This window comes from Salvia splendens, chromosome 20, assembly GCF_004379255.2.
Source record: "Salvia splendens isolate huo1 chromosome 20, SspV2, whole genome shotgun sequence".
NCBI lineage: Eukaryota > Viridiplantae > Streptophyta > Magnoliopsida > Lamiales > Lamiaceae > Salvia > Salvia splendens.
Genome location: NC_056051.1, coordinates 20437476 through 20447845, shown reverse-complemented (window position 1 = coordinate 20447845; position 10370 = coordinate 20437476). Strand labels below are relative to the sequence as shown.

The 10370-nt window shown below is 42.7% G+C and overlaps 2 protein-coding genes across 3 annotated transcripts; one reads left to right on the top strand and one right to left on the bottom strand.

The window, feature by feature from the left end:
* Positions 1-498: 498 nt before the first annotated feature.
* On the top strand, positions 499-4199 carry LOC121780679 (probable glycosyltransferase At3g07620). Of its 2 annotated transcripts, none has more exons than XM_042178309.1 (5): positions 499-635; positions 1347-2376; positions 2460-2590; positions 2903-3251; positions 3340-4199. In XM_042178309.1, exons 1-5 carry the CDS (start codon positions 610-612, stop codon positions 4003-4005), a joined length of 2202 nt encoding a protein of 733 aa, XP_042034243.1. In that variant the 5' UTR covers positions 499-609; the 3' UTR covers positions 4006-4199. The 2 variants fall into 2 exon arrangements, with proteins under 2 accessions (XP_042034243.1, XP_042034244.1); XM_042178310.1 differs by having other exon boundaries at positions 541-707.
* Positions 4200-4997: 798 nt separating this feature from the next.
* On the bottom strand, positions 4998-7472 carry LOC121780680 (carotenoid cleavage dioxygenase 8 homolog B, chloroplastic-like). Its single transcript, XM_042178311.1, has 6 exons — positions 7140-7472; positions 6168-6911; positions 5899-6092; positions 5626-5815; positions 5355-5457; positions 4998-5251 (listed from the first exon to the last, which is right to left on the bottom strand). The coding sequence occupies exons 1-6, from the start codon at positions 7431-7433 to the stop codon at positions 5106-5108; spliced, it is 1671 nt and encodes a 556-aa protein (XP_042034245.1). The 5' UTR covers positions 7434-7472; the 3' UTR covers positions 4998-5105.
* Between the last annotated feature and the right edge of the window lie 2898 nt (positions 7473-10370).

The following is a 10370-nucleotide window of genomic DNA, read 5'->3' as shown; positions in this document are numbered from 1 at the left end:
CCATTTGTTATCTAGACGTTTTTTATTTACTCGTTACTTGTTATTTGAAAACATTTAAATTAATTAAACAAAACAATAAAATGATGATGTGGCGCGCCATAGGGCGTGCCTTAGGGCGCCCCACTGCAGGTGGGGGGAAGGACGATAAAACTGATGACGTGGCGCGCCTTAGGGCGCCCCACTGCTGATGCCCTAAATAACATTAAAGTGAAATCCTTTTGTTACTAATAGTCTAATACAGTAATACTAACTTCCAAAAGATTTGTTCATAATTTTATGTTAGGAAATAAATATAATTCGTTTCATTCATTAGTAGTAGTACATTATTTATTTTAATTTTCCATTTTAAGGAAAAAGATCATCTATTATTGGTTATAGATCTCCTACTATATAATAAACTTAATGACGTGAAAATTACAAGTCAAAGGCTAAATTCGTCATTTCAAAAGAGTGTTAGAACACATTTTCTAAACCCCCAAAAATGGAAAATTACAGACGAAAAAGTGTATTACTATTGTAACTCTTTTTTCTTTGTTTTCTTTCACCGACTACTGAAGCAACGCCAGAATAAAAAACCCATTGGAAAAAAAGTGAACTTGGATCGAATATATGAGTAATTGTTACATATCGAGCAGGTGAGGTGATCAATTTCAGAAGTTTCGCTTCCACGTGGTTGTTATTGGGAAAATCTGCTCACCTAATTTGAGGTCGAGAAAGATGGCTGCTTCTTTTAATTTGTATATTCAATTGTTGTTGCAGTTGACTGATTAATATTGCATGCAATGATTGATATTTGTTGGTTGTTTATTTATTAATCGGATTTTGAGTTGAAAGGTTCGTTTCCAGTGTAGTTCTTGCAGCTCACCAATTCAGGTTTTCTTTTATATGTTTCTTGCATTTTTTTTCAATTATTTTCTTTTCTGGGTATTAATTGATTTCATTACTCTGTTAGGTTCTTGAATTTTGGGTTTTGTGATTGATATGGTTGTTGCTGCTGCTTGTTTTGGTGAAAAAGTTGAGTTTTGCTACTGTATTTCATGATTGAAAATCCATATTGATCTTATAATTGAGTTGCTATTTTGTTAGTGATAGGTTTAATTGTTTCCATGGTTATATAATTTGTATTTGAATAAATTGAATGTGTATTGTTTGTTGCGTTGTTTGCCTATGTTTTAAAGAATCCCATCTCAAATTTGGAAACTTTGAGGTGGGATCTTTTAAGAATTTTGAACTGGATTGAGTATTTATTTGTCATCTTCTGTTGTACTGAATTCTATTTGCATATATGCATTTGAGCCACACTAGGTTCAATTTAGCTCTTGATTGCGTGTTTCTGAATATTTTAGGGGTTTGAGCATGGGCAACGAGCTCCGTTATGTATGCCTTGTGGAGACAAGGAGGATGCTGTTGCTAATGGGGGTGGTTTTCGGGTTGGTTTTGTTTGTACAGTATTTCGAGCGTCCATATGGGAATGTCTTATCCTCTGTGTTCGAGACTAGCAAGTCTCGTGTAGCTACTATTAAGAACATTTCCAGTAGGGATCCGATTAATAGAGATTCTACAAATTCGAGTGTTGGTGATGAGGGGCCAGATGCTATAAAGGGAAGGTATGATGATACAAGGAATGGTAAAGATGAGTTTGTCTCGGGAAGTGGAAAGACTCTGAATGATAGTTTAGGTGATGGTTTTGGTTTGGAAAATGGGAAAGCTTCAAATGATACTTTTGGTGATGACTTTGTTCTTGAAAATGGTACGAGGATCGTTGATACTTTAGGTGGTGGTTTTCATCTGGAAAATGGGTTGAACGATACTTTAGGCGATGATGATTCTCGTCTGGGAGATGGAAAGACCTTCTTGAATGGCACCATAGACGAAGATGGCATTGATCCAGAGGATGAGATTTCTTTGAAGGACTCGTTGGAAATGGATCGCGACTCAATCATTGATACAGCAGTGAGGAATTATATTGAGAGCACTGATGACGGGCTTCAGGAGCTGGAAGAAGCTTCCAGAGCTAATGATTCGATGAAGCATGATGGGAATGGAGACATCGTTCAAAGTATTGGTAGAAACGAAGAACTTGTTTCTAAGGGAACTCCTTCAGTTGCTGAATCACCGTCTAGTTTGCTCTCCCAATCTTTCCCTCCACAAAATCCAGAACCAAGTCGAAGCACTTCTACAGAATCTCCTCCTCCAGATGTAACAACGGGGAAAGAGTCCGACAATTTACTGCTGAAAAGTGAAAATCCCAGCATTCCGAATGCAGATCATTCCAGAAGAACGAAAGAAAGAATTAGTGAACCGGAACCTGCAGTACTAACAATATCTAAAATGAGCAATATGCTCGAGCAGAGTCAGCTCTCGTACCAACCACCGGTATATATATGCACTCAATTAGTGTTAGTTAGACACTTATGGAGCGTATGGTCCATCGTCACTAATTTTTAATCTGTTTGCAGAAGATTCAATGGTCTTCACCTGCAGATCGTGAACTACGAAATGCAAAAGCCCTGATCGAGAATGCTCCGTTGATAGAAAATGATCCTCAGTTTGATGTTAGCTTGTTTCGCAACTTCTCTGCTTTCAAAAGGTGAGAAAACTTAAAACTCCTTGTAAATTTCTGCAAGTGTTGTTTCTTTGTTGCTGAAATTCTTCACGATTCGAGCTTACTTGTTTAGGTGCTTAATGTTTGCTTATGTTATGAATGTGGTTTTGGAAGTTCGGGCTTTAAATTGCATTAGCATAGCTTAAATTAGGAAACAATCTTGAATCGATTAATTTCTCTATATTGCCTCAAACGCGTTGTTCAGTACGATAAGACTACGATTTGCTTCATGTGAGAAACATGCTCGTAAAATTACTATCTACATCTGTTCATTCGATTCCAAATTGTTGAGTGCAGGAGCTACGAGTTGATGGAAGAGACTCTCAAGGTTTACATCTACGCTGAAGGCGAACGGCCTATATTTCACCAGCCGCCTCTTAAAGGCATATATGCCTCCGAAGGGTGGTTCATGAAGCAGCTAAAGTCGTACAAGAAATTCGTCACCAAAAAGCCTAAAAAGGCCCACCTCTTCTACTTGCCTTTCAGCACGCGTCAGTTGGAGGTCTCTCTCTACGTTCCCGACTCTCACGATCGCAAGCCCTTGATCGACACGCTAAGCAACTACATCCAGACGATCACCGCCAAATACCCTTTCTGGAACAGAACAACCGGATCCGATCATTTCCTCGTCGCCTGTCACGATTGGGTATATCTCATTTCCTACATACATCGTTGTCAATGATAGAGAAACGCAATATCAGAATCTCATTTATTATTTCGTTTTTCTTCCTCAGGCGCCGGCTGAGACGAGGGAGATCATGACGAACTGCATCCGGTCCCTCTGCAACGCCGACATGAAAGAAGGGTTCACGTTCGGCAAAGACACATCCCTCCCTGAGACGTACATCCAAACGCCACAAAACCCGCTAAGGCAGCTCGGGGGCCGGCCCCCGTCCCAGAGACGGAATCTCGCCTTCTTCGCGGGCAACATGCACGGCTACCTCCGGCCGATCCTGCTTAAGCAGTGGCACGGCAAGGACCCCGACATGAAGATATTCGGGCAGATACGCAAGAAGGCGAGGGGGCAGACGAGCTACGTGCAGTACATGAAGAGCAGCAAGTACTGCATTTGCGCGCGAGGGTTCGAGGTGAACAGCCCCCGGGTGGTGGAGGCCATATTCTACGAGTGCGTGCCCGTGATCATCTCGGACAACTTCGTCCCCCCCTTCTTTGAGACGCTGAACTGGGAGGCGTTTGCTGTGTTCGTTCTCGAGAAGGATATACCGGACCTGAAGAGGATACTCGAGTCGATACCGAGGAAGAGGTACTCGGAGATGCAGGGGAGGGTGAAGAAGGTGCAGCAGCATTTTCTGTGGCATCAAAAGCCAGTGAAGTATGATGTTTTTCATATGATTTTGCATTCTATTTGGTATAATAGAGTGTTTCAGACTAGATCTTAGTCATTATACTTTACTGTTTGTAGATGTCTACACACAAGTTTTTTTTTTTTTTTGTTTTTTGTGTTCATAGTGATAGCAAGAATGAAAATTTGTAAAAATAAAGGGTGAATTGGTTGATCAGATCAACTCAAAAGATCATAAAATCTTTCTTTGTAAATAGTTTGGAAGATAGTAATCTCTCTTTTCAGTTGTAATCTCTCTCTCTTTCCCCTCACACACACACACACACTCTTCACTCTTCACTCTGTGCGTGTGTGCCACATAGTATATATCAAGAAACAAATAATTACATAGATTTGGAGTCATTCAACATGTGAAGCAAGAAAACTATCAGTTCAAACCCAATATGTAATTAGAACTAAATCAAACAAAATCATGAATAATGGATAGCATATTCGATTCTTATTTGATCCCTGTATCCCATTGAATTTTCAAATGGGATAAGGCTAAAACACAATAAGTTTAGTTTGATTTTTAAATTATGTATAGTTCATGTGTCCCTTTGTCCCATTGATCTTATGATGATTTTTAGTATGAACCTAAATACAATATGACAAATATTGCTTCTATTATTAACTTAATAGCCCCAGTCAAAACTTTTAGTATAACATACAAACTATAATGTTTTAGTATTTGTCATTATTACTCACAATTTTTAAACTTGTTTTGAAATATTGAAAAAAGTATTCTTGATTGTTACCGCAGAGGAAGGATTTTACTGCTGAAAGGGGCCATTTTAGAATTTTTTTCATTTTTCATAATTCTTAAATAAATTTAATAGCGCATTGAAAAGAGTGAAATTTAATGAATAATAATAAAAATAGAAAACACATGCAAAGCTAGAATTATGCAGTATATTTCAAACAAATGACAGATATTCATTCCTATAAATTATAATTGTATTCGCTTGATTATGGATTATATTATTCTCTAATAGTAGTACTACTTAGAAAACGAGAATTATTCAATATAATCAAACAAACGACGCAGAATTTTTCAAATTTTCCTTTTTCATAATTCAGATGCAATCTCACAACATACACAAGATAATAATCTCTTAAACATTCTGAAATGCAAAAACATTAATTAAACTTCAAAATTCAGTTTTTGGGAACCCATGCTCCATGCAGACCATAAGGGAGACCATACGGGAATTTCGCCCTCGCAATTTCTTCGAAAGTAGTTCCATCCAACACCAACGCAAATCCATCACCATTCTTCTCACTAATCATCGAGATCACAACACCTGCAACCATATTTACATTTTCAGTATACAACAATTAGATCTTCAATAATCAAACTTACTACTAATATAAGATGTAATTAATTCTCGAGATCGAAAAACTCACCATCATCTTCCTCTGTCGCGCCAAGCCTAGCCACAAAAAAGGGCTCTGAGGGCACAGATCCTTCCTCAGACCAGTTCTTAGCCTTCTTCTCGAATAAATCGATCTACACATACCAATATAATTAAATTAACACAAACTCACAAGTCCAAACTTAAGGAAATCTTGAGTAATGAATACCTTTTTGAAAATAAGGTAATTTTATAAATTTAAGATGTTTCTTCAGATACAACAGAAAAATATTTTTTGGAATAAAGTTTTGAGTAATGAATACCTTGGTTAGGGTATTTGGGAAGTTGCAAGGCCTTTGAGCACCACAAGCATAAGCATAGCGATATTTCTTCCCCAAAAAGTTAGGGTTAATGCTACACATATCCATTCCTCTACCGTGCTCATTTGGATCCAATGCCGCCTCTAATGTCCCATTTGGACTCCCATCAATTGGAATCCTAAATCTCCCAACCCTTCATAATCATTAAAAAAAAATGAACATCAAAATTGATATAGATATAGTAACAAACAAATACTAATTAGAAAGAGACTAGACCTTGCATCAGGCAACACATCTTGGCCGTTGCGCGAGCGAAGATTTTGAAGCGTAAGGTTTTGAAGAATGTTAGTATCGGCGTTATGTTCACAGCAATCAGCAATGACGGCCGTGACTCTCCCATCTTCATCTTTCTCTTCGTAAGCATTGATGTAATGAAACGTCACAAACAAAGGAACCTCCACACTTGCCACCTTATAATTAATAAAACAAACAAATATTACTATTTTCGCACATAATAAAAAAAAAGGGGAACAAAGTGAACTTACGATTTTGCCACTAGCTTTGCACATAATATGCATGAACCCTTTAGACTCCGGATGCCATTCAAACTTATACAAAGGTGTGGGCTCCGCCTTTAGCAAATTCTGTGCACAATACCTAAGTGGCATCTCCGGGACCACCACATAGTTCTCAGTCACCGGGAACGAGTGGACCCACCCGGGGGATGGCCCGCCCCGACAATTCACCCGCCCAATCACTTTCCTCTCATTCGACCCGGGCTCCATCCTAACCACTTGGTAACCCGGGTTGATTAAATCGGGTAACAAAGTAATAAAGTCAGTATCAGTGACAATTGGGTGGGCTGAGTGGATCAGCCCGCCCAAATTGTCACTATACTCAAACTTCCCCAACGTGTCTAAAGTGTCGGGGTCTATGACAATAGACCCCTTTTGGGTCTCGGTCAAGCAAACAACCCGTCCGTCGCCTAGCTTCACGACACCCGTGTTGGCGTTGTCGGTGAGCGAGGCGCCGGACAGGAGCTTGGCTAGGTCGCCCATGTAGGCCAAGAAGTTGTCGGTTTTGGGGGCCTCGGAGAATTCACGGTAGCAAAGTTTTTTATTTTTTTGGGAGGCTTTGTAGGCGTCGGACTCGATTTGGCGGTGGCCCATCATGAGGCGGCCGGAGTCGAAGTTGAGGCGGACGAGGGTGGCGTAGCCGTCGAAGAGGTGCCGGAAGTTGTAGTCTCCGATGTGCCATAGGCCCGGCCCGTTTCTTAGATATGTTCCGTTCTGCATGATAGCAAAATTGTGACATTATTTAATTTTTTATACACGTATGCATTTTGGACTATGGTGGAATAAAATAAAATTTGGAATTGGACTAGGCACGTCACTATAGTCCAACCCTATTGTCACATGATTTGCTAATAGGAATCAATCCTTGATTTTAATTTTTTAGTGCTTTAGATTACAAGAACATTTTCGATCATAACAAGATTGAAAACACATAGTGCATACCAGCCATTGTGGGATTTCTCCTTGAACTTGAAGCTCTCCTTGCCATCTCTCTTGCTTAACACTAGTCCAAGCAACATGTTTCTCATTAACATTTTCACCTTCTTGATTTGCAACAACTTCAGAAGGGGGGTTTGTAGCAACTTGGGAGATAGCTAACAGTGGGCGATTCTCATTCGAAACCCTATTCGGGAAAGTTTTCCTGAACAAGGACGACCCATGTTTATCTCGATGAGAGGTGTCGATTCTTTTCGACTGAGTGAAGGGGGCGATGGGAGAAATTCTTAAGGAAGCCATTGATGCTAAAGAGTTGATGAGTGTGTATTTGTATGTTTGATTGTGATTGTGATTGTGATTGTGAGGCAAAAGAAACAAGGCTGCGAAAACGTATTTATAGGTGCTAATTGAGGTTGGCAAAAAATTTTAGGTATAGTGTAGAAGTAGAGTGTTGAGTGATGGATCCGCGAATTTCTGATGTTAGTAAATGCTGGTAGAGAATAAAGACTACGACACAAAGAATTTACGTGGTTCGATTTACTGAAGTAAATCTACGTCCACGGGAAGAAGGGAGGGCAAGATTGTATTGCTTGATCTGGGATTACAACTTACAACACAGACTTGCTATATGATTTTTTATCTCTAGAGAGCTTAACCCTGTCTATCTGATCTAAGTCCTATTTATACATTGAACTAGGATCGTGGTTTGCAGCCCCACTAACAAGATCGTGGGTGAGCAATAACTGCTCAATAACTGCTTCGTACCACTAAATAGATCGTGGGTATAGTGGAGGTCGTGGAGGCCTTTCATGAGTCCACTAACTCCTAGTTCGGTCGAATGCTGAGACCGAACTGCTGGACTTTACCGATCAGCTCTTGCCGATCTGAGAGGAGAGCTTGACTGGTCGGCTTTTACCGAGCTGTAGGCTGAGTCCGAACTCTTTGGTCGTGCCGAACTCTTTGGTGCCGAACAGATACTCTTTCTTGGGCTCTGGGCTGATGGGCCGTCACTGTTATTGGGCTTGCCATTAGGGTTTAGTTCGTACCCCATCACTACCCCCCCCCGAAAAGCGAAGTGAATCACTTCGGCGAGGTGAGTCACTTCGGCATTCTGGATAACGGTAAGGGGGAGGCTGACGTCAGGGGATGTGCCTTGCGCGTGCCTGCATTAAATGCGACAGTAAAATCCGGCCGTTGAATCCTGAAAAGGTGGGATTCGAAACAGCGCAACGATTTCGAAATCTTTCCCGAATCTGATAAATATGCTCTTTCTTCCTCATTTGAACACTTTTGCTGTTGCGTCTTCTATACTCTCTCTTTCTCGAGAAATTTTCTTCCGCTTTCAAGAGCTTCTTCAGACTTTCTTCACGTTCAAAAAGTAAGAAAAATGTCTTCTTCTTCTTCTTCGGAGTCGGGTAGCGGTAGGAAAGGCGGTAAGGGGTCTTCTGGCCGGAAAGAGTCCGGGGAGAAGACCGTAGAGTATTTCCATAGTATTTTGAGTAAGGATACTGTGATATCCCTACCCGAAAAATACTTTTTTCCTGGGGGGAAGGCGGTGGTACCTGACGGTGATCATAGGGCTGACTCCCCGCCGGAGGGTTACGCCACCGTGTACGAGGCCAGCTTAGAATGCGGGCTTCGTTTCCCCCTCCCTTCTGCCTTTATAGATTTACTAGATTTTTTTCAGCTTCCTTTAGGCCAGGTGACTCCGAACTCTTGGAGGCACTTGTCGGCCTTCGCTGCCGAACTCCGTAAGTTAGGAAGGGATTTGTCTTTGAAGGCGATCCTTAAATTCTTTCAATTTAAGAGGAAGGGGTCTTGGTTTTACTTGATCCCTGTACAGCCCTTTAGGGCCTTTTGTAAAACGAAGTGGCCGAAGTGGCAAAACCGCTTCTTCTACTATGATAGGACCGCGGCTCCTAGTTTTCCCTGGAGAGGGCCGAAGTCCGTTATCCGTCATCCTCGGCCTGAACCGTTGGACGAGCTCGATGGCGAGCTCAACAAGATTCCCATAGTTAGGAAACAATACACGGAGTCTGAGCTCGTCAAGGGCGACGTCGTGTTCGACATCTCGTCTTCGGACGAAGAGGCCGAGGGTGAGGATTTCTCTTTATCTTTATGCTCTACTGCTTTAACGAAGAAAATCTGACTTTGCTTTCTTGCTTTTTGGCAGTGTACATGCTGAATAAGGCTATCCGAAAGTCCTCCGAGCTTGTGGAGCCGGAGAGGCAGAGAGCCCCTCGCTCGGCGTCTGAAGCCGAGAAGAATCCGAAGAGGCAAAAAACCTCTTCTTCGGATCCGAAAGTGCCGGAGTCGTGTTCGGCTAAAGGGAAGGGGAAATTTCATGAGTCCCCAAGAGTGCCGGGGAAAGACCTGGTCATCTCCGAGGTGGTTGCAGACATCCCGGAACACGTCCCTGAGCCTTTTCAATGGCCGACGAATTTTGTGGAGGTAAGCTTTCTGACTTGGCTTCTTTTCCACATTTTTTGATGGCCATTCTGTTGAGTTTTTTCCTTGTTCATCTTCAGAGAGCCAAGCTCGTCTCCGTGGAGCTCTCCAAAGCATCCCACGACTACGAGGAGATGCAGAAGAAGTTGCATCTTGCTCGTAGTCTGGCCGAACAGGCTGAGGCCAAATTTGAGAGGGCCCGAGCTGCTAGGATCTCGGCTCAGGATGAAGCCCGGTCAGCCAAAAACCAGCTCATCATCCTGCAAGAGCAGACGAAGCACCGGGAGGCTCAGAAGGAGGCTGCCGCCGTGGCTGCCCAGGGGGAGGCTCTCCGTGTTTACACGGAGAAACTCTTTTTGAGCAGCCAGTTCTCTGCCTTTGTCGGTAGTCTGGTAAGGCTAATTACCGATAAGGGCGAGCAGGGGGCCGACGTCGTGCTGCCTCTGTACAGCCGAGAGATAGCAGCTCGGCTTCAGAATCTGCCGCTCCTTGAGGAGCTCGCTTCATCCTCGGTCCTGCTTTCTGCAGACCGAGTCCGGAGTTGTCGAGCTGATCGGGACGAGAACCTGGAGGCTATCTTTGCCTCCGTGGGACCCGTTTCACCCGCTTCGACTTACAACGGAGAGGGTGAGGCCGAGTCGCTGGAGCTGGAGGCCGAAGTCGAGCGGGCCGGGCATCCGGAGAAGGAAGCCGATCAGGAGGCGGAGGCGAGGCCGGCAGGATGCGAGGCCGAGGCTGAGGTAGCTCAGGAGAAAGAAGCTGAACCAGACCAAGGAGCCGGAGACGAAG

What these genes read in the sequence shown, in the direction of transcription:
- LOC121780679 (XM_042178309.1), top strand. Translation starts at nt 610, where the DNA reads ATGAGTAATTGTTACATATCGAGCAG. An exon ending in AGCTCTCGTACCAACCACCG is followed by an intron (nt 2,377 to 2,459) that starts GTATATATATGC and finishes ATCTGTTTGCAG; the next exon opens with AAGATTCAATGGTCTTCACC. An exon ending in TCGTCGCCTGTCACGATTGG is followed by an intron (nt 3,252 to 3,339) that starts GTATATCTCATT and finishes TTTCTTCCTCAG; the next exon opens with GCGCCGGCTGAGACGAGGGA.
- LOC121780680 (XM_042178311.1), bottom strand. Translation starts at nt 7,433, where the DNA reads ATGGCTTCCTTAAGAATTTCTCCCATCGCCCCCTTCACTCAGTCGAAA. An exon ending in GAGAAATCCCACAATGGCTG is followed by an intron (nt 6,912 to 7,139) that starts GTATGCACTATG and finishes GCTATCATGCAG; the next exon opens with AACGGAACATATCTAAGAAA. An exon ending in TCCCAAATACCCTAACCAAG is followed by an intron (nt 5,458 to 5,625) that starts GTATTCATTACT and finishes TGGTATGTGTAG; the next exon opens with ATCGATTTATTCGAGAAGAA.